The following is a 27,678-nucleotide window of genomic DNA, read 5'->3' as shown; positions in this document are numbered from 1 at the left end:
AGAGACCTTGGGAAGCCAGCAGGCACTGCCAGGAGATACACTTTAGGTATTTTTGATGATATTTGTCCTCAAGAACAGAGAGAATAATTTGTTGTGAGACCTTGTCAAGCTAAATTATTTCCAGATGCTACATATTGTTCAGAATATCTCCTGTCATGCCTCATTCTGAATCCCAAGTTAGGTCCACCATGACAATCCAACTGCCAATGCCATCCTTCATGAGACCTCCATGATGCATCACATGACACAGGCATATCTCCCAAACATGGCATGTACTTGCCCATTCCCTGACCCAGGTCCTGGGCAAAATCCTGTTTTTTCAAGACCAGCTTAACTCCCATCTTTGCCCCTGAAACACTCATTCTACCAACAGCAAATCTCCATTCTTCCATGCATCTGTAGAATCTTGAACACATCTCTATCACAGCTCTTGATGTATAACAACATCATATTTAATTTGACTTATCTATTTTCCCCAGTAGATTATGGTCCCTTAAAAAGAGACACCTGGGGGGGACCAAGATGGCCGAAAGGGAGCTTCTCCAGAGTGCAGCTCCCACCAAATGAGACACAGAACGAGAGCGATACCCACGTCTCCAAGCGAGGTACTGGGTTCATTCCAAAGGGACTGGTTGAACTGTGGGATTAACCCAAAAAAAGGCAGCAAAAGCAGCTCAAAGGGGGTGAGCCAAGGAAAGGTGGGGCACTGCCCCACCTGGGAAGTGTATCTGTCACGGAGGACGGTGGTGGGGGTGGCATCGCCTCCTCAGTAATCTGAATCAGATACAGTGTTTCACTCTGAGACTTTGGCAGCACACAGGCAAGGAAGGCTGAAAGCCACCCCAAGTTGCAGACCTGGGCAGCAGCCCAGGCCGGCAGCCCCAGCCAGACCAGACCTTGTCAGTGCAGACCAGAGCAGAGACTTGGTCTAACACTGAGAGGGCTTACAAGAAGGAACTGCCCATCCCACAGAAGGGAGAGTTGAAAGCAGGTAGGGGGATACGGCCAGACAGGTCCCACCTCCACAAGATCCAGCAACAAGAATCCCTCTCCTGGGAGAGTTTTGCAGTTAACACATCAGACAGAGTACCATCCAGGAGAACCAAGCCAGCAGAGGGAAAGAGGCCAGCCATTGGGAAGGTGGGGCAAATCCCACAGACGTAAGTGGAAATCAGGCAAAGAATAAACAGCAGCATGGCTGAGAACAAGGCAGCCCAGCAGCACCCACAGGCAGGCAATGGACAGACTGTCTCAAATGGCACACTGACACCTGAGTTTAAAAAAAAAAAAAAAAAAAAAGTCTCATACAGGAGAAATAACCCCACCTCTAACAGAAAGGATGTCCACTCAGAGAACCCATCTGAAATCATCAACTTCAAAGATCAAGGATAGATAAATCCATGAAGATGGGAAGAAACAAGTGAAAAAGGATGAAAACATCAAAGTCCAGAACACCTCTCCTTCCCAGAGAGATCAAAATGACTCACCAGCAAGGCAACAAAACAGGTCAGAGAATGATTTTGACAAGCTGACAGAAGCAGGTTTCAGAAGATGGGTAATAACAAACTTCTTTGAGCTAAAACAACATGTTCTAATCCAATGCAAAGAAACTAAGAACCTTGAAAAAGATTAGATGAAACTCTAACTAGAATAACCAGCCTAGAGAAGAACATAAATGACTTGATGGAGCTGAAAAACACAGCACAAGAACTTCACAAGCATACACAAGTTTCAATAGCCAAATCGACCAAGCAGAAGAAAGGATATTAGAGACTGAAGATCAACTCAACAAAATAAAAAGAGACGGCAAGAAAAGAGAAAAAAAAAAGAGTGAAAAGAAATGAACAAAGCCTCCAAGAAATATGGGATTATGTGAAAAGACCTAATCTACACTTGATCAGTGTACCTGAAGAGGATGGAGAAAATGAATCCAAGCTGGAAAAACACTCTTCAGGATATTATCCAGGGGAACTTCCCCAACCTAGCAAAGCAGACCAACATTCAAATACAGAAATTACAAAAAAACACTGCAGAGACACTCCTCAAGAAGAGCAACCCCAAGCCACATAATCGTCAGATTCACCAGGGTTGAAATGAAGGAAAAAATGCTAAGGGCAGCCAGAGAGAAAGGTCAGGCCACCCACAAAGAAAAGCCCATCAGACTCACAGCCAATCTCTCAGCAGAAACTCTACAAGCCAGAAGAAAGTTAGGGACAATATTCAACACCCTTAAAGAAAAGAATGTTCAACCCAGAATCTCATATCCAGCCAAACTAAGCTTCATAAGTGAAGGAGAAATACAATCCTTTACAGACAAGCAATTACTGAGATATTTCATCGTCACCAGACCTACTTTACAAAAGCTCCTGAAGGAAGTATTAAACACAGAAAAAAAAAAAAAAAAATCCAGTACCAGCCACTGCAAAAATGATCCAAATGGTAAAGGCCAAGAAGGCAATGAGGAAACAGCATTGGTAAACAGGCAAAACAACCAACCAGTAACAAAATGGCAGAATCAAATTGGCATATAACAATATTAGCAATAAATGTAAATGGCCTAAATGCCCCAATCAAAAGACACAGACTGGCAAACTGGGTAAAAAGTCAAGACCCATCAGTGTGCTGTATTCAGGAGACCCACCTCATATGCAAAGACACACATAGACTCAAAGAGATGGAAGAAGATCTGCCAAGCAAATCGAGAGCAAAATAAGCAGGGGTTTCAATTCTAGTCTCTGATAAAATGGACTTTAAACAAAGATCAAAGAGACAAAAAAAGGCATTACAAAATGGCGAAAGGATTAATACAACAAGAAGAACTAACTATCCTAAATATACATGCACCCAATACATGAGCACCCAGATACATAAATCAAGTTCTTAATGACCTACAAAGAGACTTAGACTCCTGCACTGTAATAGTGGGAAACTTTAACACTCCACTGTCAATATTAGATAGATCAATGAGACAGAAAATCAACAAGGATATCCAGGACTTGAATGCAGAACTGGAACAAGTGGACCTAATAGACATCTACAGAACTCTCCACCCCCAAAGCCACAGACTATACAATCATTTTAGCAACACATCAAACTTACTCTAAAATTGACCTCATAAATGGAAGTAAATTAGTCCTCAGCAAATGCAAAAGAACTGAAATCATAACAAACAGTCTCTCGGACCACAGTGCAATCAAAGTAGATCTCAGGATTAAGAAACTAACTCAAAACCTCACAACTTCTTGGAAACTGAACAACTGGCTCCTGAATGTCGACGGGATAACAATGAAATGAGGCAGAAATAAAGATGTTCTTTGAAACCATTGAGAACAAAGACACAATGTACCAGAATCTCTGGGACACATTTAAAGTAGTGTCTGGAGGGAAATTTATAGTAATAAATACCCACATGAGAAGAGAGGAAAGATCTAAAATTGACACCCTATCATAAAAATTGAAGCAGCTGGAGGAGCAAGATCAAAAAAACTAAAAAAACTAGCAGAACACAAGAAATAATTAAGATCAGAACAGAATTGAAGGACACAGAGACACACAAAAAAAACTCTTCAAAAAATCAATAAATTCAGGAGCTGTTTTTTTTGGAAAAGATCAATAAAATAGACAGACATTAACCAGATTAATAGAAAAGAAAAGAGAGAACAATCAAATAGATGCAATAAAATGATAAAGGGGCTATCACCACTGATCTTACAGAAATGCAAACGGCCATCAGAGACTACTACAAACAACTCTATGCACATAAACCAGTAAACCTGGAAGAAATGGATAAATTCCTGGACACTTGCACCATCCCAAGACTAAACCAGGAAGGTGGAATGCTGAATAGACCAATATCAAGGGCTAAAGTTGAGGAACAATTAATAGCCTACCAACCAAAAATAGTTCAGGTCCAGATGGGTTCACAGCTGAATTCTACCAGACATACAAAGATGAGCTGTTACCATTCCTTCTGAAACTATTTCAAACAATACAAAAAGAGGGAGTCCTCCTCAGCTAATTTTATGAGACCAACATCATCCTAATACCAAAACCCAGCTGAGACTCAACAAAAAAAGAAAACTTCAGGCCAATATCCATGATGAACATAGATGCAAAAATCTTCAATGAAATACTGTCAAACCGATTGCAACAGCACATCAAAAAGCTTATCCATCACGATCAAGTAGGCTTCATCCTGGGGACGCAAGGCTTGTTCAACATACGCAAGTCCTTAAATGCAATCCACCACATAAATAGAACCAAAGACAAAAACCACATGCTTATCTCAATAGATGCAGAGAAGGCCTTTGACAAAATTCAACAGCCCTTTATGCTAAAAACTCTCAATAAACTAGGTATCGATGGAACATATCACAAAATAATAAAAGCTATTTATGACAAACCCACTGCCAATATCATCCTGAATGGGCAAGAACTGGAAGCATTTTCTTTGAAATCTGGCACTAGACAAGGATGCCCTCTCTCACCACTCCTATTCAGCCCAAATTCTTTTTAAGCTGATAAACAACTTCAACAAAGTCTCAGAATACAAGATTAATGTGCAGAAATCACAAGCATTTCCTATATACCAATAAGTCAAATCAAGAGCGAACTCCCATTCACAATTGCTATAAGGAGAATAAAATATCTAGGAAACAACTAACAAAGGAGGTAAAGGACCTTGTCAAGGAGAACTACAAACAACTGCTCAAGGAAATAAGAGAAGACATAAACAGATGGAAAAATATTCCATACTCATGGTTAGGAAGAATCAATATCATCAAAATGGCCATACTGCTCAAAGTAATTTATAGATTCAACACTATCCCCATCAAACTATCAATGACCTTTTTCACAAAACTGGAAAAAAATCACTTTAAACTTCATGTGTAACTGAAAAAGAGCCCACATGATCAAGACATTCCTAAGCAAAAACAACAAAGCTGACAGCATCACACTGCCGGACTTCAAGTTATACCACAAGACAACAGTAATCAAAACAGCATGGTCCTGGTACGAAAACAGAGACATAGACCAATGGAACAGAACAGAGGCCTCCAGAACAACATCACACATCTACAACCATCTAATCTTCAACAAACCTGACAAAAGCAAGCAATAGGGAAAGCATCCTATGTTTAATAAATATTATTGGGAAAATTGGCTAGCAATGTACAGAAAGCCGAAACTGGACCCCTTCATGACACCTTATATTAAAATCAACACCAGATGGATTAAAGATTTAAGCATAAGACCTAACACCATAAAAACCCTAGAAGAAAACTTAGGCAAAACTACCCAGGACATAGGAATAGGCAAGGACTTCATTACTAAAACACCAAAGCAATGGCAACAAAAGCCAAAATAGACAAATGGGATCTAATTAAACTTCAGAGCTTCTGCACAGCAAAAGAAACAATCATAGGAGTGAACTGGCAACCATCAGAATGGGAAAAAAAAATTTACCATCTACTCATCTGACAAAGGGCTAATATCCAGAATCTACAAAGAACTAAAACAGTACAAGAAAAAATCAAACAAACCCATCCAAAAGTTGGCAAAGGATATGAACAGACACTTTTCAAAAGAAGACATATATGAAGCCAACAAACATATGAAAACATGCTCATCCTCACTGGTCATTAGAGAAATGCAAATCAAAACCACATTGAGATACCACCTCATGCCAGTTAGTATGGCGATCATTAAAAAATCTGAAGACAACAGATGCTGGAGAGGATGTGGAGAAATAGGAACACTTTTACACTGTTGGTGGGAGTGTAAATTAGTTCAACCACTGTGGAAGAGAATGTGGTGATTTCTCAAGGACCTAGAAATAGAAAATTACATTTGACCTAGCAATCCCATTACTGGGTGTATACTCAAAGGACTAAAAATCTTTCTGTTATGGAGACATATGCACACGCATGTTCATCACGGCACTGTTTACAATAGTAAAGACCTGGAAACAACCCAAATGTTCATCAATGACAGACTGGACAAAGAAAATGTTACATATTCACCATGGAATACTATGCAGCTATAAAAAAAGATGAGTTTGTGTCCTTTGTAGGGACATGGATGAACCTGGAAACCATGATTCTCAGCAAACTGACATAAGAACAGAAAATCAAACACTGCAGTGTTCTCACTCATAGGTGAGTGTTGAACAATGAGAACACATGGACACAGAGCAGCATCACACACTGGGGTCTGTTGTGGGGTCTACGGGAAGGATAGTGGGAGGGAGGGTTGGGAGGGATAATGTGAAGAGAAATGTCAGGTACGGGTGATGGGGTGTTAGAGGCAGCAAACCACATTTCCGTGAATGTACTTATGCAACAATCTGGCATGATCTGTACATATACTGCAGAATCTAAAGTACAATAAAAAGAGAGAGAGAGAAAGAGAGAGAGAGAGGAAAAAAAAAAAAAAAACACCTAGAGGTTACAATGAGGAGTGTCAATGTCTGATTTATAGTTGGTCAAGAGCAAATTTCTTTCTATCTTATGGCTTATGCAGGTCCTCTTTTTTTTACATGGTATGTGCTGTTGCCAAATTTTACAAAAATGGAAAGAAATTCAATTGTTACCTCTTGAAAGAGGTCAGCAAGAAGCAAATCCTCAATCTGTCTCTATTACTTTACCCTGTTTTATTTCCTTTGTATAATTTATGGAGCATCTAAATTTCTCTTATTTACTTGTTTATTCTTTAGTGTCCATTTCCTCTTCTGCATGCAAGTTTTTTAAGGGCAGGTGTCATCTTATCTACTGCTGTGCATCAGGACCCAGCATAGTGGCTGCATCTACATAAAAAAGATTTGCTCTTCACCAGCTTTCAAATTAGATAGACTTGAGTTCAAATTCTGGCTCTAGTAATTCCAGTTTTTATATCTTGTTGAGATACATAGTCTCTCTATGTCTCAATCACCTCCATTGTAAGGTTCTCTATTGCTCTCCTATTGATACAAACACTTTTAAGGACATGGGGTGGGAAGGATAAACATTATTTTTAATGAGAAGATCAACCAAAATTTGCATACAAATTTCAGAAAAATGCTAATGTCAGGGGAAAGAGTATGTTTTAGAATAAAAATAATTGAATAATACTCCCCTGATAGAGATGCTGCTGTGATTAAATAAGAAGGTATTTGAGACACCTGACTGAGGGCCTGTCCTTCCTCCTTCACTATAACCAAAGTCACTCTGCATTCAAACTATGTAAGCATTCTGGATGTGAGACCTCTAAAATGCTTTCATTCTATTTTCAAATAAAGTTGTGTCAAACAATACTTATGATGAAATACATTAAACTTGTCCTGTTCAGCATAATTTGGGCACAGGTCATATATTTTTAAAAGTGATAGATACTGTGTTTTAAGAAAGTTCACTTAATAAATAAATGTAAAATATAAATTACCTCAGTCATCTGTATATTTATTAGAATTGAAACCATTAAAGCTTTCTATGATTAGGTTCTTTGGCACTTATTCAGAAAACACTTCAATAAGTGATAAAAAGTGAGAAGGCCCCAATTATTACTTGTTAGTTTTATCTGCATGATACCAGAATGTAATTCCAAAGATTATATTCTCCTGATTATTTGAGAAGCAGGTAACTGGCTTACCAAAGCAGAGGAAGCATGTGGCTCGCTCTTCCTGTGTACTGAGCCATTCCATGTGACCAGATAGATGTCAGGGGAAACTCATGGCTTTCCAAACATCTGATCTGAAGCTAACATTATAATCGGGGAATCCTTGTTTTTTGTTAGTTTTTGTTTTGTTTTGTTTTGTTTTGGTATGTCTGGCTGTCATATAAGAATTAATTCCCATAATAGTACTATGTTTAATATAAAAAGATATATACTTTTGTTATTCACATGAGTTTAAGTTTTCCTAAGTCAAAGCTAAATAATGCCTTCTTAACTCCTCCAGGTTCAGAAATGTTCCATCACTTGTCTCCTCTCTCTCTCCATTCACTTCTTCCTGTCTGCTGGCTCTTTAATATGTTTATCTGTCATACTTACACCATCCTGTTCCTACACCCTGTCCTTTCCCCTTTAACATTTTTTAATCCCATAAAACAGAAAAACACTTGTTTTCAATCAACATCTCCACGTGATTGTGTTTCCATCCTTATTAGTCTTCTGTACCAGTGACACCCAAATTGCAAAAATGAAGTCACTTTTAACTTCCATGGAGTCTATGCATTTGAAGCTGATTATAATTAAGTATGAAAAGGAAAATTACTTTTGGTTTTCCCTCTCTTTTTCCAACATCTTTGTTCATTCGCATAGTAATTGTTTTAGGCTCCTCCTCTTCTGTAACATTCTCCAGGATTCTGACCTTAAATGTGCTACTCTTTTGGCTTGGGGAGTCTCACATATTACAATGGTGTGGACTGTCGGCTCTGTGTGGACTGTCTCTCCAGAATGTCTTGACAATGATGATGGAGGAATACAGTGAACCCAGTACTAATTTTACTATTTCCACTTGGCCCAGTCTATTCATCTCCCGATCTCATCACCAATCCATCGGTTTTCCAAGTTAGAAATTTGGGAGTCGCCTGTATACTCTCTCCTTTCTCATTTAATGGAGCACTGAGTCATGGTCATTTTACCTCTCAAAAAATCTTTTGAGTCTTCCTCCTTTACATCATTGCTTGTAAAATTGACATTGCATAGACTTTACCATCTGCTGCCTGGAATATGGTAAGTCCAACTCACCTCACTGTTTTGGTCTTGGATGCTACATCTTCCTCCTTTCCTCACCCCTTAAATCCATACTATAGCCAAAGCAAGCTAAGATACAAATCTGTTCGTGCCATACTCTTGCATAAATTCTTTCCAACTGCTTCCTGATTTGTACTTATTCATTTCTTAGTAATACAGAATTTCTAATAGTTCCCCAAACACGTGATTCCAGAACCCCATACCTTTGCTTTAGGCTCTTGCCTCTAGCATCTTAACTGTATTTCTGGCTTGTCATTTAAGAATCTGCATTACCACCCTTCTTTATAGTCTTCCTCTGAAGATGGACGTTTGAATTTGTGTCCTGAAGATGGATGTTTGAATTTGTGTCCGCTCTTGAAAAAATAATATCCAGTTTCATTTAATAAAATAACATCAGCAATAACATCAACTCATGTGGGTGGGAAGATACATTCTGACCATATTTGTGCCACTAACCAGCTGTGTGACCTTGGACACATTGCTAGACTTCTCTACTTCTGAATTTCCTTTTGCCTATGATAACCTCTGTAAGCTAGAGTCTTTCCAAAGTTCTCTCCATTTTCTATTTTTTTGTGTCTCTTCACCACGGACAAAATATCTCCAAGTTGTCAATAAATCAGTAGTTAAGTACATCTGAAAGCAAGCCTTGTTGTTTATTGATCACTCTTAGGTAAAGTGGCTTTTATATGAAATCAATACGTGTATTAAGTATATTCAAAGTAATTGCTTTACATACTCAAAGGGATCACACTGTTCACAGAAATGAGGTCTACTGGCCCCCACTTTGTGCACTGTAGTGTTTTGTTTCATTTCTTTCTTTCATTCATTAATGAAAGTCACCAATTCTGGGAAGATAGAGTTTGGTAGAAAGGAAGGAGCAGATTTTGAAATCAGACCTGGGTTCAAATTTTGGCTCTGTAATTTACTTTCTTTGTGACCTTCAGGAAGTGATATGAGCTCTTTATGTTTCCTCAGTACTAAAGTGGAGATGTTACTATTAAGGGACATCAGTAGATCAAACATGTCCAACTTGGGAAATGGTACACGAACACAGGAGGCACTCCCTTGATGTTGTTATTGTCACTATTACACTAGTTAGAAGAAATAAGAGCAGTCAGAAAATGACACCCAAATCTTTCATTATATGAGGGTATGAGGGATGTTTATACCAGTATCAGGTAACCATGATATGATCTGAAAATAGGTTAAGATGCAATCCAGAATTAAATTGGTTCAATTTTTTTTCTTTTTTCTTTTTCTTTTCTTTTCTTTCTTTTTTTTTTTTTTTTTTTTTTTTTTTTTTTTTTTTTTTTTGAGACAGAGTCTCTGTCACTCAGGCTGGAGTGCAATGGCATGATCTCAGCTCACTGCCAACTCTGCCTCCTGGGTTCAAGCTATTCTCCTGCCTCAGTTTCCTGAGTAGCCGGGATTACAGGCGTGCACCACCACTCCTGGCTAATTTTTGTATTTTTAGTAGAGACGGGATTTCACCATGTTGGTCAGGCTGGTCTCAAACTCCCGACCTCGTGATCCACCTGCCTTGGCCTCCCTAAGTGCTGGAATTACAGGTGTGAGCCACTGCACCCTGCCTCAATTTCTTCATTTTATATATAAGAAACATGAAAGCCATAGAGGTTAATTGACTTATCTCAAAATAATTCTTTATTAATTGATGTTCTGGTGACTTGAATCCCATTGTTCTATGTTCAAGTGGAATTCCTTCCCTTTAGTTTATGCTTCCCAAACTTGAACTTACATTGCAATCATCCAGAGTATTTGTAAAACAGATTGCTGCACCCACCCCAAAAATTCTGATTCAGTAAATCTGGGGTGGGCCTGAGAATTTGCATTTTTAACACTCTTGCACATATTGCTGATTCCATTTTTTGAATAGCATAGCTGCAGACAGCCCTGTTCTGAATTGGCCAGGAAGAGTTCTCAGCTTTCTTAAACACCTCACTCTTGGAAAGTAGCAAAGAAAGATGAGGCCATATGTCTTGATTATGCCCTACCAGATTTTGCATGGGATTCAGCATTGCCAACGAATGGAGTACGAGAGTGTTTCTCCTCTTCCTGCCTTTTCTGCTTTTTCTTTTAGACAAAAGGTGTTAAGTTTCAGCAAAACATACTCTGTAGCTTATTTTATAAAAATTACAGTTTGTTTTGGTTGATGTGCTTATAGTCATATTCAAAGCTTTCAGAATGCACATGGAAAACTGCAGTGCCTGAGATGAGAAATTGGCTCTGGGCTCATCATTTACTTTGTGCAGTGAAAAACCCGTGCAGCTTTTGTACTTCAATGGTGGGAAAAAATAAAGCAGGGCTAACTGCTATCTGGAAAGATGAAACACAGAATGAGTTTGAGTAATGGAACAGTGCTGCCTATATATCTCCTCTGAGAAGAGGGAAACAGGTTATATCCCCAACGTTCCTTTGTTAAGTCTGCAGTTTAGAGCTCCCAGCTCACATTTCCATAGAAACAATCTTGCTCTTTCAACTGTATTATACGTTACAAAGGGTTTTAATGAACTTACCTGGAAACAAAATGATTATTCCTAAAGTTATTTCTGAAGAAACATGCCTTCTGCTTTGTGGTGAGAAGGAAAAAGAGGGTCCAAGAACAAATATACATCATTTCATGGAGAAAGAGGGTCTGAGAGCAGTCAGATTAGATTCAATCCCAGCACCAACAAATGGTGTGCAAGAAAGAAAGCACTTTAAACTTCTCTCAATTTCCTTATCTGCTAAGTGCAGATAATATACAACTAACGGAATCTTTGTGACAATTAAGTGGGATAATATATGTGAGGGCTCTCCAACCACATCTTTAACAGAGTAGGCACTCAATAAATTACTCTTGTCATTGCTTAAGGAGAGTGCATTCTCTGGTTCCTCTTTCTTTGTTTTCATCCCTTTTTTCATCCACTGAACCAAGTCAGCTCCATCCAGGAAACAGGAGGAGGTAGGCCACTTCAAGTCCCACCTTCCTCAGTTATGCAGCAATTCGGTTCCACCCAGGTCAAGTCCAAAATTCGTCACACAAACAAACCTTACGAGCTTTCCATTTCAGGACCCACCTGCCTTGGAGAGCAGGTTAAAGGGGTTTTGTTGTCACTCAAACTTTTTTGGAACTTGAGTTACTTATCACATTTTCAGTTTCTTCATGAGCAATTTATGAAGCAATTTCATAGTGTTTTCTCCCAAGGGGAAATTGAACTGTTTTTCTCTATTAACATAGCAATACAAAATGTTTAAGAGTGATGTATTGCATCTATTTATGTTAATTAAGGAGAAACCATGTGCACTCATGAAGGTAAATGTGTGTTGCTTTCAGTAGATAGTTCAGCAACATTCATTAACTCATTATCAACCACCTACTACTTGTCAGATCTATTCTCAGTGCTGGAAATCACAAACGAAGGTGATGAAAAATTCTGCCTAATGGTGTTTTTAGATCTCAGTGGGAAAAACGAGATCAATAAAAAACAATATATAGTTTATATGATAGTGGTAATTGCTAAAAGGTGTACAAGGGTTTGGAAGAGGCGAGGAAGAGTTGGGAGTGGAAGCGTGTCATTTGGGAGAAGGTATCTGCTAGACTTAGGTCTAGGAAGAGGAAAACACAAATGCAAAATCCCTAAGAGTAGTGTGTCTGTGATCACGGCACACAGTGGAGACCACTGCGGCTGGAGTGAGTAAGGGGTATATGTATAGTGAGAGATAAAACCAAAGAGTTATCATTAAAGGCACATATCTGATTTTAAATGGGCTTTTATTTATCTTTTTTTTAATTAATTGAGATAAAGTTTTGCTCTTGTCACCCAGGCTAGAGTACAATGGTACAATGTTGGCTTACTGTAACCTCCACTCCCTGGATTCAACTGATTCTCCTGCCTCAGTCTCCCTAGTAGCTGGGATTACAGGCATGCACCACCACACCTGGCTAATTTTTTTTTAATTTTTTTTTATTATTATTTTTTTTTAGTAGAGACAGGGTTCCACTATGTTGGCCAGGGTGGTGTTGAACTCCTGACCTCACGTGATCCACCTGCCTCAGCCTCCCAAATTGCTGGGATTACAGGCATGAGCCACCAAGCCTGGCCTTTAAATGCGCTTCTATTTGTCTTTTTTTTCTATTTAAAAAAATAAAAGCTATTGGAAGGTTTTTGAGCAGAATAATCACATGACTTGATCTATGCTTTAAGATTTACTCTGTCTTTTCTTTCTATAGGATAGAATATGGGGAGGCAAGGGCAGTAGCTGATGCCTTACTAGAGGAGTCATGAAGGAGAGGATGCTGGCTTTGGTCTAGAGTTGACAGTGGTACTCAGAATTAGCAAAATACATTTGCTAATGATTTGCATGTTAGCTGAAGATCCTTCTACTTGGAAGCTGCTGGAATCAATGTACACCTACCTGGTGTACACCTACCTGGAAAATTCACCATTTTAAGATGCGGGGGAGTAGGAGGAGTCCACACTGCAGCAGCATTTGCTTTTAAATGGTCATGAACAAATACTCACATGGCACATATTCTCAATTATTTTTCCCCATATTTTGGCAATGACTGGATGTCCCAAATGTGAAGATGAATACTCTGAGAAGATTAAGTTGCCTCTACCAGAAAATTCTAAATTGCGATGTTCATGTTCCATTTCCTTCTTGCTTTAAACCTTTGCATACCAGTTTGTTAGTCTTTTATACTGTAATTCATTTTGCAAATAACCTCTTAATTTTCAACTAGAAATGTAATTTTTTTCTGAAAACTTGAATATCATCTTGTACTCTTTTCCTTTTCAGCTCTAGTGGTTCCTTGGTTTTTTTATCTATAGATTTCATCACATCTGTATCTGTCACTTCCATCTAAGCCTCTCTAGATGGTTTGACATATTCCTAAGTCATCTCTCCCTGAATTTCTGGAACAACCTCGTAATTTGTCCCTTTGCCTTTAGACCAGCCACACTCACCCCTCAACCCCCAGTCACTTGTCTGTGCAGCAACCACAGTGATCATTCTAAAGGATACGGCTTGATGCTGTGTGCCTCTGCTTACAGCCTTTCAGTGGTTCCCTCCTGCTCTCAAGATTTAAAAAAAAAAAAAAATCCAAACTTTTATTTTGCATAGATCCTTCATGACCTGTGTTCTGTTTACTTTAATAGACATGTATCTTGAAATATGATTTATTCCCAATTGATCAACTTTGTGCTGTTCTTACCCAAACACACTCACTCAGGCAACTGAGCTCTTGCCTATGTCTAAGATAAAGTGTGATTTTAGGTTCCAAGCTATTGAAACTACTGTTTGCTCTATAAGTAACAGATTTTTCCTATCTTTGTCTGACCCTGTTGATGCTTAAGATCTCTACTCAGAGTATGTCTTTTTTTCAGAAAACTTGTCTAGAATCAAGGATGAGTTAAGTGTCTGTGAAATGAACTCCCATGATGAACCACCTTTGCTCTCACTGTAGTATTTAACAACTGCCTCTTTATTTTTCTGCACTTCCCATTTGACTGTAGGCACCAAGAAAATAAAAGCTGGCTCACTTGTACCTACCGTACAGCTCCTGCATCAATGTTGGGCCCTTACTGGATGCTCAGTAATACTTGGTGAATTATCTGGGATTGAATAAAAAAGCAAAGCATAAGAACTTCATGATTAAATACACCGACTGTGCAATTTATTCTCACTAGTGTCAAGACATTGAGTCATCCTCTACTTGGGGCACTTCTTTGCAAAGGGCTATTATCTTTATTCATTTTATGACCTTGTTCTCATCTTTTACCACTGATGAAGAGACCAGTCTTTTCTTATTTTTAAGCCAGACTATTAAATAATGAGATATGAATTAAAATTTCAGCCCTTCGCTCTTTCAGACTTGAAGACTACTTCAGTAGACCAGTGGACCTCAGATCTATTTTCTTTTATCTTTTCATTGACTCATGTCAAAATAATGTAAAAGTGAAGTCTAGTTGCCTTATGAGAGTTTTCCCTTATAAGTAATCAATACGATGGTGGCTGCAGACTTTTATTGTAGATTACATGTTATGGTTGAAAATCCCTTTAACCATTATCTTTTACATTTCACCTCTGCCCTCAGGCCTCTGCACATGTACATACATAGAAATGCCCCCTGTACACACATTTTCCTAAAGCTAATTGGTGCTAGGACCAAACTTTCACTTGAGATTAGCAGGGCGTGTACAGTGAACTTGATGATCTAGTCTTTCTCTGATGCTCTCTCCTCTCTTGACTCCCATGAAACATTACTTCCTAGGGTCCCCTGATATCTCACTTACTACAGCTGCTCTGGCTCTGTTGGCTCCTCTTGCTCCTAGAAGGTTGATTCTTTGTTCTTTTCTCTTTCTATCTCTTTCCTGAATATCTCATTCACTCCTGTCACTTCAATTATCTCCTTTATGTGGATGAATCCAAGATTATCTTCTCTCTTGCTCTGGCCCTTCTCCCAGGGCAAAGCTCCACATTTCAAATTATCAGCTCAGCAGCTCTACCTGGATTACCTGATGGGTAACATCTTCAAAGGATACAGCCCCTCATTTCCTAGAGTTAATTGCCACCATGAACAGTCTTTGAAAGTCATACTCTATAACTTTCTCATGTTCAGAGCATTGCACACTTCAACTAAAAATGAAAAATTCAGTAGCTGAAGAGTTTAGTTCATTTCAGCTTTCTCCATCCTAAGACAGCTAAGCTAGTTGATGGGACTAATAACATATTAATGTCTTTTCTCTACTGATGCAGTCATTTCTCCTCTATTTTCTTTCGTAATAGTCCAGGAAATTCTTTGAGGGAAGAATACCTCCCAGTTCTGCATATTCCAGGGTTCTATCCTGTAACTCATAGTTCACGTCTGGGCTTGCACCTAACTGTTTCTGACCACTAAAATGAAAGGAGAGTGTCCCTCGGTCTGATCATTATTTTATACATTCTAAATTGTTTAGTGTTCCCTTTTTAATATTTTGAAATGTACAGTCCTCAGAGCCCTTTCTCTGTGAAAATTAGTTCAGAAATAGGAATGCTAATTAAAGCTGCCCTTTCCTTCTCAAAGACAAGGTTCTTTTTCTGTACGTTAAAAATAAAACACACCACACATACTCTCACACTCACATGCGCTTAGCTCAATAGGTTTGTTCCTAATAAAGTGGAATCTATCTTCATGAATTTCTGTTTAGGTTATCCTTATTCTTCTTATTTAAAGAGTGTTTCCTGTTAAAAGTAATATATTACAACCATGTGGTAGGCAGAATTTTAAAAAACCCAAAGATGTCCATATCCTAAACCCAAAAATTGTGAAATAATAAATTTGTGTTGTTTTAGGTTATGTGGCACAAGGTAATTGGTATTGCAAATGAAATTAAGGTTGCTCATCAGAGGACCCTAAAATAAGAATAGTATTCTGGATTATTTAGGTGAGCCCAATGTAATTACAAGGAAAGAAGGAGGTAGATGGGTCAGTGTCAGAGCAATGCAATGTGAGAGAGACTCAAGACGTTACTGGCACGACAATGGAAGGGGCCACAAGCCAAGATAAGCAGGCAGCCTCTAGAAGCCAGAAAAGCAGGAAAATTGATTGTCTCCTAGATCCTCCAATAGGAACGTGGCCCTGCCAACACCCTGATTTAAGCCCAGTGAGAACCATTTCAAACTTCTAATCTTCAGAACCATCACATAATAAATTTGTGTTGTTTTAAGCCACCAGTCTTGTGGCGATTTGCCACAGCAGCAACAGGAAACAAGTACAAACTAATTTCAACGTTATAGTAATGGGTACAATGACAGAAAATAAGCCGTCTCAGGCAGATAAGCTGCAGTACTGACTGTGAGCTCTGGGAAACCTCATGCCCAGAAGAACAATTTTGTTTCCAGTTCTCTGGGCCTCTGTATTTGAAGCTGAGGTAGGGGAAAACTTTTCTTCTTCCTCTACTTCTTTTAATAAGACTTAGTCACTTTTGTCAAAGTGATTCATTGGGGTATAACCCCCAGCTTCACTGATTGCTGGGTTACAATGAATCTTGGAAGCTATTCTTAGATATTTCTTATTTAGGGAGCACTAGCAAGAGTTTGCAGTCATGAACAGCAATATGGACACAGGTAATATTAATCTTGGCCTTCACGGTCAGTTCATATGTCTTCTCCTTCTTTGAGATTTTCCTGATCTCACTATAAGAAATCTCTCTCTTCTATAGTGCATATTCCCTTCTTGCTTGTAACTTAGCTATTATGTAGACATCTTCACACCCCGTTGCAGTGGGAAGAGAACTGGACTAATGGTCTGAAAGCCAGGCTACACACATCTGGTACCCAGTCCTGTGCCGTGACCTCAGAGAGCTAGCACTTAGAGAATGAATACCTACCCTGACCCATACCTGCATTCTAGTAGGCATTCTCTAAACATTTACTCTGTGCTTTCTTTGTTCATCAACCATTGAGAATGTGCAGGGCTTTGAGGTTGACACAAAGGGGACTTCCAGGTCATTGAGACTTCATGCATTTTAATCTCATAGATGAGGAAAATGATCCTGGTGATAATTGTATGTAGGATGGGGGAGAGGGAGACAGGGGGAATATGAGGAGAGCGCACATGGATAAACATAGGAATTTGGACTTATTTGAGAAAGAGAATTTTGAGAACTATATGAAATTTTCTTTGCATATAATCTTGATATGGTTTGGCTTTGCCCCACCCAAAATTTCATTTTGAATTGTAATCTCCATAATCCCCACATGTCAAGGGCAGGACTGGGTGGAGGTAATCAGATCATGGGAGCAGTTTCCCCCATGCTGCTCTCATGATAGCCAGTGAGTTCTCAGGGAATCTGATGGTTTTGTGTGTCTGGCATTTCCCTGCTTGCACCCACTTCATCCTGCCGCCCTATGAGGAAGGTGCCTGCTTCTCCTTTGCCTTTTTCCATAATTGTAAATTTCCTGAGGCCTCCCCAGCAATGAGGAACTGTGAGTCGATTAAACCTCTTTCCTTTATAAATTATTCGGGCTTGGGTATTTCTTCCTAGCAGTGTGAGAACAGACTAACACAGTCCCTACAACTCTTAGACAACCAAGTATGCTAAAAATATTCATTCAGTTCCTCTGCAGAATCGGAAAGTGTTTAAGCCAAAGCATGCTGGGTTCCCAAGTTCTATTGTGGTGCAAGAAATGAGTTTAGGAAGCTCTGAGAACATGCAAGCCAGTCTCTGGGAATCTCGTGGCCAAGAACTGGGAGGATCAAGCTGACGAAGTGATGTATCTATGGCAGCAAGGCCTTGGCCCAAATGAGCAGGAAGGTATCATAGGGCCTAGGAACAGGCCCTAGATGTAGGGCCAAGGCCCAGCCATGGCTACCACAACATCCGTGGAGATGCCATTTATCATACTTGTTAAACCACCTGCTCCATTTCTAAGGTCATCTGAAGCTGTAGCTAAGAAAGTGAAGCTAAAGAGATTCTGTATTTCTAGTTATAGGAGACCCAAGACTGGTAGACTAGAGAGGCAGGATTAATTGAAGGAGTAATAGCCCCTTAATCATCCCTTTCCTGGAGCCCTCTTTTATTCATTTTAGATCATATCTCCATGGCCATCTATGAGAATCTCACAAACAGAACAGAGGCCCCATTGATCTATGTATCCTGGAACTTCTCAGTGCCTGGAGTGTAGGATTGCGTTTCTTCTCTCTCTCATTTCTCCCTTTCCCCTTTGTTCCTCTCTTCTCCCCTCCCTTCATCTTTTCTCCTTCCTCTCACCTCTATCCTGAGCTCCTTCCCTTATCTCATTTGTGTTTTCATTGCTCTCTTAACCTTGTTCCAGGGAAAGAATTTACTAAATATTTATACTTTATTATGAGATTAAGGTCACATCCTACTTTTCTGAAGGTCATTTGCTTTTTAAATCCTGTTTTTCTTTATGTAATGGGGCCACAATAAAAAATAAAATAAAACAAAACAAAAATGATGACTTTGACACATACTTCCCCTCCGATGTAAGAACATTGGCTCTTGAGTGAGAATTCTTGAAGTCAAGTCCCAGCTCCCCAACTGCTAGCATTGCAGTTTTGGGCTAGTTATTTAAACTTTTGCATCTTGACATTCTCATCTGTGTAATGGGGTCAATAATTAGGTTGTCCTATTGAGATATTAAGACAGTTTATGTAATACACACAGCACACTGTGTGTCACGTGGTAGGAAATCAATGTTATTGTACCACAAACTATAATGCATAAAAGGGATCATGATTATTATTATCCTGGTGAATCACTGCCCTAAAGCCAGCCCAGTGTGGTGGGCTGTGACAGACTCTTATTATTGAGAGATTGCATCAAAATGGATATGACAGGAGAGCCACAAATTGCATACTGGATTAAATGGGTAAACCCAGGAACTCATTCAGATTAGGCCACAAAGGCTGGGAAAAGAAAATTATGGCAAAAAACATATCATAAACCCTAAGGAAAGCTTATATTCTAATGTAAGTTTTCTAGTTGGATTTCCAAATAGTCTGTTCATTTGTTTATATGAATTACATGCCACACATGCTTTGATCATAAAAGTCATAAGAACTATTTTCAAGATACATTCATGCAATATTGCTGGAAGTGTTTTAGGACGGAAGGTATTTTTTCCCTCGGCTTTCTGTTTGAAACTCTAGTCGACCTTGTGGATTCAATAGGGCATTCAAAACAGAAGGCTACAGTGCTTAGTTGTTTAATGGACATCCATATACATATTTTAAAGAAGTCCATTCAAGACACATTTACGAACCTTTCAGAAATGAGCCTTCAGCTAAGTGAAATCGCTTGAGTCTGATCGTGTTTGAGCAGAAAGTTCATCTAAAGAACATTTAGGGATTTTCAAAGTAATTGAGAAACCCCAAGACAGAAAGTCTTGATACACTTTAATGGGGAGGTGATGTTGAGGGTAGAGTAGAGGGTGCCTGAGGATGAATCACTTCCATCACTTTGATGAGAAATCTTAAAATGTGAAGAGACGTTAAGGGTCGTACACTGACCTGGCCTTTGTCACTTGCCCCATCAAGTCCTGATGTTAAGTGGCTTCTTTCAACAACTAAATCTCATTTTTCTTTCCTGCCTTGGAAGTCTCCGTCTGGCTTTACCACTGTTACGCCTGCTGTCTTTCGTGGTTTTGTTGTTGTTGTTGTTGTTGTTGTTTTTTTTGAGACAGGGTCACGCTCTGTTGCCCAGGCTGGAGTGCAGTGGTATTGGCAGCATCTGTCTCTCGGGTTCAAGCAATCCTCCCACCTCAGCTCCCCAAGGAGCTGAGACTACAGGCCCACATTACCATGCTCAGCTAATTTTTGTAATTTTGTAATTTTCTCCATGTTGCCCAAGCTGGTCTTGAACTTGTGAGTTCAAGTGATCTGTCCACCTTGACCTCCCAAAATACTAGGATTACACGCATGAGCCACAGCACCTGACCAATACTGTCTTTGTGTATGCCCATTTGTGTTCCTGGGACAGTCACTTCTTTTCTCCAAACTCATTTTCAACGACCTAGATTAGTTTTCTCTCTTCAGTGCAACCTTCCAGATTACGCCAACCATCCTGATGGCTTGCTTTTCTTAGCTCCTATTGAATGAGAGAAGAAATTTTCCTTCTAGAACTTCACTACTTTTTAACTTTTCAGTGTATCTTCCTGATTTCTCCTATACTAAGCAAGTCAAGAAATATGAAAAGCTAAAAGTTTCAAAGCCACCTGTGTCCACTTTCAAGTCCCTGACCTTGAACAAGCCAACTCTGCTCTCTAAATCTCCTTTTTATGCATTTGTAAATTTTTAAAATAGATTATTTTATATTTAAATGATTTCTAAAAGATTGTACAAATATGGGTGTAGGGATGAAAAAACTTTCTCTCCTTCTTTCTCATGTTTAGTAGTCAGGCCCTATAAGTTGAGCTGGCAAAGGACAGAGTGATGGGAAAAATAGATAATAGAGTTTATTTACATGTGCAGTGAAAATATACATGTGAGAAGTCAAGAGTAATTCAAATAGATGGTTAGAATTGGGGGCTTGTAGAATCATCCTATTAAAGGGTGATCAATTTTGAAGTGACAAGACAAAGAAAAAAGGGTTCAGGCTTCTACAGTGGTAAATTGTTCAAAGAAAAATATATAGGAGAAACTAATGGAATACAAGGCTTATTTGTGTGGTTTTCTGACGAGTGATTACAGTTGTTTCTTTCTTCTGATACAGGAAAGCAGAAGGGAATACTTTACAAAGATAAAATTATACATTTATCACCTGCCTTGAGGCAGAAAGGGGGAAGTTAGTGAGCCTTTTCTGAGTCTCCTATTTCAGTTGTCTTCAATTGAAAATAATCCTTATGCCAAAGTGACATATTTTGGAGTAACATTTTCTGATTCCCTTCATAGACTAAGAATCTTAAATTTAAATTTGACTTAACTTGTTTCTATATGCATTGATATTCTATGTATTTGAGGAGAGAACAGGCAGACAGTAAATATATCTGACTTTAATGTTTTTCTCAATCTTGCTACATTTATTTTTGCATTTATTATAATGTCAACAAATAGTATGAGGAACATTTCTTAACTGAGACTATCACCTGATGAAATTTCAAACTGAAGCTATAACAAGGAAGGAAAAAATTATCAATTTCAGATTTTAGATAAATCATCTCATTTGAGATTATTTAAAGGATCACAATGGAGTGCGGTGAGGAAACAAAGTCTACTGAACCTCTCTCTTTAACAGACTGGTCAATTGACTTGGACATGCCTCCTTGGAGTGAGTTCTTACTTTCCTAAGAGTTTCTGAAGACATTTTCCTTTCGAAGTCTCTTACCCTGTTAAATGGTCCCAGTTAAAGAACCATTCAACATCGGGCAGAGGGGCCTGAGAGTGGAGTGGTGATTGACGAAGTGTGGAGAACCTGGTACCAAGTAGCCCACATACAAATTCCAGTCCTACCAAGTGCTATCTGTGAGACTTCAGGCAAGTGGCTTAACCTTTTAAAGTCTGAATTTTCTCCTTGAAACCAAACTATAGTGTAGATTTTAGGAAATTATAAAAGGATTAAATTAGTTAATATCTGTAAAGATTTTAGAGTAGTGCCTGACAATTAAAAGTTCTCCATAAAGTTCTCTACTATTTTTGGAGTAAATCAGGTATAAAACCTGGTTATGTCCCTTGTTCAATGTAATTTTGTGAAAATAAATTAATCCAAATGCCCCTTAGTTTTTATTCTTCTTTGAAATAGTGATAATAACACCTAACCTACTGATTTGGGTGACATGAAACTAATTCGTACATGTAAACTACATAATACAGTGCCTGGCTTAAAGTCAGTGGGTAAAAGCCATTAGTGTACCTTTGGTATTCCCTTCCTTTGGTCTGAAAGACAGACCTCTATCCGACACCCATATAATGTAAAGAAAGGGGTGAGCCTGGGAATCAGGGAGAAAGCAAAGATGTTTTAATATAAAAAGCTGAGTTGGGGCTAGCAAATTACTGCAATAAAATGATTGATCCATGATCTGGAGTTACTTTAAATTTTTAAATATTAAAAATAGAGATATGGTCTCACTATGTTGCTCAGGCTGGTCTCTAACTCCTGAGCTCAAGTGATCCTCCCACCTGGGCCTCCCAAAGTGCTATGCAGGCAACTATTCTTTCCCAGAGTGGCCCTAGATAAACATTTTCCAGATGCCCCCGGCTTCCCTAGACTTTTCAGATGAATCGTGAAACTCCTCTGATGGTGCTGTCACCTTACAAAATCTCACAGGTGGGGGTGCATGTGAAAGAACCCCTGCATACTTGGGAGCCAGCAGATTTGATCTGATAGCCACAGCTGACAGACAGAGCTCAGAAAGCACGTGGTAACGGTAGCTAATGCAGATAGGAAGGGGCCGGACCTCTAATCAGCTGGCAGATTCTAAACAGAGAATGCTATTGTCCTGAAGGCAAACCCTGTCTGAAATCCAACAAAATCATGTTCATAGAACTTCATGTGAATTTCAAAATGGATAGGAATTTTATTCCTGAAAATGAGATGTGGCAATTTGAAAATACTTTACCAACTCTGTAAACCAAGAGATCAATCAGCAAATATTTGCTGAAATCTGCTGATAGAAATAAAGAGAAAAGCATGAATTTGGAAGCCAGACAAAGCAATGATTGAATTCTGGGTTTTCTAACCCTAAGATCCCCTCTCTGCCCTTTAGTTGTTTTCAACTACAATATGGTGTGATGTAGGATTAAAAGACATGTTTACATTTAATTGACCTAATTAATTTCTGTAATTTTTATTTCAATTTTTGACTTTCTGTAGCTAAAGGTTGGTAGAAATTTCAGAAAATCGTTACCTAATATATTTTTTTCCCATTAAATACTAAAACCTGCTTCCCCTCCCCAGGCTTGCAGACATAACTGAGAAGAAAATGTTTGAATGGTTGGGTGATTGGGCAGATGGATACAAAGGTATCCCTTATAAACATGTTATTCAAAATGAGAAGCACCTTTGGCAGGACCAACTTATTTCTAGTACTCAAGGGAAATGAACAACCCTCTGGGTTGAGATGATCAGCAGGTCTTCATGGGAAAAATACTGGAAGTAGACCTTGGAGCAGGGGTGGCAGGACCAGGGAAGAGCAAAATAGTTTCATTCAGGGAAAACTTGCAGAGCCTCTAAAGCGTTGGAACTTGGCCAAGCATGGTGGCTCATGCCTGTAATCCCAGCACTTTGGGAGGCTGAGGCAGGTGGATCACAAGGTCAGGAGTTCAAGACCAGCCTGGCCAAGATGGTGAAACCCTATCTCTATTTTAAAAAATACAAAAAAAGAAAAAAAAAATAGCTGGGTGTGGTGGCTTGTGCTTGTAATCCCAGCTACTCTGGAGGCTGAGGCAGAGAATTGCTTGAACCCTGGAGGCAGAGGTTGCAGTGAGCTGAGATTGTGCCACTGCACTCCAGCCTGGGCGACAGAGCGAGACTTTGTCTCAAAAAAAAAAAAAAAAAAAAAAGGTTGGAATTTCCACCATAATCTCAACTACCATATGCTGAGCAGGGGACCACAGGGACTGGGCTGAACTCCCCACAGACAGTTAATTCTTATATCAACCATGAGAAGGGGCCAGTAACATTCCCATTTTAAACTGAGATTCAGAGATGGAGCGGATTCTCCAAGGTCATAGAGCAAGCAAGGGACAGGCTAGTATTTTACCCAGGTCTACCAACCTCAAAACTTGAGCATAGTATACTATAATACTTCTAGTAATGATACAAGTTACTATTTTGGATGATTACCACCTCTATAACGTCTCCTTCCTGATATCACCAAGCCCTTTCCCAAGTAGAGTTGACCTTCCCTCTTTGTGTTCCCATGGTACTGCACTGAGATATCTATTTGAGTGTTGGTGCATTTACTGGTCACATTTTACTTCATGACTGCCTCCTCATTAAACTATAAGCCCCTAAAAGGAAGAACTGAGTGTTGTTCATTATTTGATCATTCATGTACCATTTGTAGCTCACAGTAGCAGCTTAATAAATGCAAATGAATGACTGAAAGAATGAATGCCTGTTGCCTTCCCATCACCATGCCCACTGCTTGGCAAGTTAGTTAACCTCTTCGCCCTTTGTTTTCCTCACCTACAAAGTTAAGATGATTATAATACTGACCACGTCGAGCTGTAGTGATAAGTTAATTGTTAATAAGTCACTACAGTATTGATGAGCACATAGTAAATGCTTAGTAAATGTTAACTATTATTGTGATCACATCTAATTTCCCATAATTCCCTTTAAATGGAGAATTTTAAATGAAGTATTACGATCTTGACTTCATAGACTAGGACCTATTATTAGAGTGGTTAGGTGTCTTGCACAAGATCACATAGCAGAAAAGAAATGGAACTTGCAAATGTCCCTGGGGTTCTGAGCTATTACTCACAAACCCTGATATTTCCAGTTCACATGCAGAGCCCCGGTTGATTCTCTTCACCTCCATTTTTAGGTTGTGCTTCAGCAGAGTGGAGCTAACCAACAGAGTGATTCAGCCAGTGTGGTCCTGGCACAGCACAGGGTCTGTTTGGAGTGGTTTAGACTAACACGCCGATGGCATCTCTGCGGACAGTGCTGTCCACACTTCCCAGTTGATAAGTCACCTGGGTTTCTTAATGACACACACTCCAGGCTCCTCTGATGAGCGTGTTTTTTTTTTTTTTTTTTTTTTTTTTTTTTTTTTTTTTTTTTAAAAACAACGCCAGGTTATTTTTATCATCAGAGAAGTTTGTGAAACTTTGTTTTGAGAGAGGCTGAGACCAGACTTTAAAGGACGATGGCGGTACACACCTTCCTGGAGACAGTTATGAACATCTTAGGTGTTACTGGTACTGCTCTGCCATGCCCCACTCCACGTTTGTAAATATAAGGACTAAATCAATCTCCCTTAATAATGCACCTGACGTGATGGCGGAGCTCAGAGCAAGGAGTGGCGTGGCGGGAAGGCTCAGGTGTTCTTGCTTGACAGTCATTGACTCGTGGAGCTTTGCTCCTGCACTTTTCCCCCCGGGAAAAGCTGCTCATAGACTTCCACCGGGGCCTTCAGAAAGGGCCCGTAGGCACCAGCCACCAGAACTGATTATTTCCTGGCATTCAGAGAGGGGCTGAGCTGTCTCCCAGAGGAGGCTCTGGGAGGAGAGAGCAGCAGCTTTGGCAAAAAGGGGCCATTCGCAAGCTTCCCTGGCAGGAAACTAGCGCACGGACAGATCTGCCCAGCCTCGCGTTAGCGAGGGGAGCGCGCAGTGCTCTGCCGGGCAAGTTTCCTAGGAGTGTCCCTTCTTGCCACGGACACCGCAAAGTCTCCAGTTCTCCGACAGACGTTTCCCTCGCAGCAGCTCTGAAGTCGAAGTACTCGCCCGCTGGCTGCAGCGCGGAGGGGAGAGGTCCGTGCGCTGTGGTTAGGGAGAGCCCCGCCAGCCAAATGCCAGGATCAGCATGAGAGGCTGGACTTTAGCCCAGATCTGTCCTCACCCCGGGGGGCCGCCGGCTTTGCAGGGTGCATCTGCGAGGAGCTGCTCACTTTTTCCCCTTGCAAGTCTTTGTTCCAAGCCTGACGTTGCTACGATTCTGTAATTAACTCCCTCCTCTCCAAAGGAGTAGTCTGGAGGCTGGGATGCTCTGCCAGCTCAGAGGATGTTGACTCTGGAGTGGGAGTCCGAAGGACTGCAAACAGTGGGTATTGTTGTGATTATATGTGCATCTCTGAAGCTGCTTCATTTGCTGGGACTGATTGATTTTTCAGAAGGTAAAGTGGTCGCTCCCAGTCTGTGCTGTTGGGCAGGTCAGGTTTAGAAGTAGATACAGAAGCTGCAGAAGTTGAGAAGGCTTAATACCCAAAGTAAAAGTTTTAAAATATGCATGTTGGGCAGAGAGTATCCTAGCGACTGGACAGTTCATTTTGGTTTATCCAGATACTTGATATTAGAAGGGAAGTGATATTGTGCTATTATCTTTCTATTTGAAATCTACTTGGGTTTAGTATTTTGTGGGTTAAATGTGTCTCTAAGGTGGGGAGTTAGGACTCTATCCTATGGGGTGATAATACAGGTTGGTATTCGGTTGTCAATTTCATGTTGGCTACCACACCTTAATGTCATTTGTGATTTCATCCTATGGAAGAATATCTTGATTTGTGAAGAGAATATCTGTGTGTGCTTCATTAGTTAGGAGGTATGGGGTGAACCCGGATTGTTTATTATGATATAAAATGGGTAAGCTTTTAATATAAAATTGAGTTAACGGGTGCTCAACAAAAATGTGCTTTGAATGCTTAATCTGCAAAAGTGTTTCGTTTGCATTCCCCACCGAGTCTTATTGCTCATATGTCTCCTGAGTGGGAATTCATAAGCATGGAACAGCACTGTTGCTATCAATAAATATTAGATCCATCTAATATAAATTTTACTCTTACTATCCAAAATGAATTTTGTTATTCAAAGATTGGAGAGTTTTAAAAAGTTGATTAACTTTGCTTTAACTATTTGAATATATGTGTATGTATCATATACACATACATATTTTTATAAAATACTGCTTTTATTAAAATAATTTACTTTGAATCATTTAAACCTAAATCATTTGATATCAATTCTACATGCAAACTCTTCTTTCTTCCTAAGTGAAAGAATGGCGTCCCTGAGATACTTGCTAATATTTCATCCAGATATGGATATGATCTTTTTTTGCCAAGTTATGAATATTTACTTCTCACATTGTGTTTAATGTGGGAAGATGGAAATATTTTAACTTGCCTATGCTTTCTGTAATCTTTCTAATTACAGGAGCTAAGACCTGATAGCTATGATGACATCATCCCAAACCACATCCGGTATACAGGTTGTTTCTGTTAATATGTTAATAATGGTCAATGTATCTTATCTTCAGAAAGTCCTTTTTTTTTTTTTTTCCTGCAAAGTAAGTTCAGTAGGTTCTAACTGTTTAGACTAATATAAGAACATACATTCTCTTGTAATCTTCATATCTTCTTTAAAGTATTCTTAATAAGTTCTGCTTAGACACAATACAAATAATACAGTAATGGGATTAAAACCTCAGAATTTAGTTATTTTTCCTTTTCTTGTATTTCACAGTAATTTTGTTTAACCCCTGAAGGGAATCAATGCATAATTAGGCTTCTCCAATGTTACACAATTTTGCATTCTCTTAAGATTTCTGCCTCAATACACTAAATGCTGGCATCTTAATACAGTACAAGTAATTTCAATGTCTGTGATTGGAATAATTTGCTTCTGTTTCATTTTGTCACCATGTTTTTGTTCTCTGGAATTAATTGGGTGACAGCCCCCAGCTTTAGTGCATTGCACTCAAGCTGACTTGGTTTCAGAGCTGGGTTCTAAAGGACAAGCTCCAAGAATGTATTGAGGAAGTCAACTTTGACAGTGCT

At 39.3% G+C, this 27,678-nt stretch overlaps 1 protein-coding gene across 6 annotated transcripts in view; it reads left to right on the top strand.

Moving 5' to 3' along the window:
* The window catches only part of KCNIP4 (potassium voltage-gated channel interacting protein 4), a 1,209,336-nt gene that overhangs the window by 933,971 nt on the left and 247,687 nt on the right, over positions 1 to 27,678 (top strand). The window contains exon 1 of one of the 6 annotated variants that reach the window (XM_074395952.1): positions 10,067 to 26,019. The exons of 4 other annotated variants lie outside the window; for them this stretch is intronic. In XM_074395952.1, the coding sequence (XP_074252053.1) occupies positions 25,908 to 26,019 (112 nt within the window). In that variant the 5' untranslated portion in view covers positions 10,067 to 25,907. Of the gene's footprint in view, positions 1 to 10,066; positions 26,020 to 27,678 lie in introns of those variants that run through there. One more of the 6 variants, XM_074395955.1, reaches the window with a different exon arrangement.

This window comes from Saimiri boliviensis, chromosome 3, assembly GCF_048565385.1.
Source record: "Saimiri boliviensis isolate mSaiBol1 chromosome 3, mSaiBol1.pri, whole genome shotgun sequence".
Taxonomy (NCBI): Eukaryota; Metazoa; Chordata; class Mammalia; order Primates; family Cebidae; genus Saimiri; species Saimiri boliviensis.
This window is presented reverse-complemented; position numbering and strand designations above follow the sequence as displayed.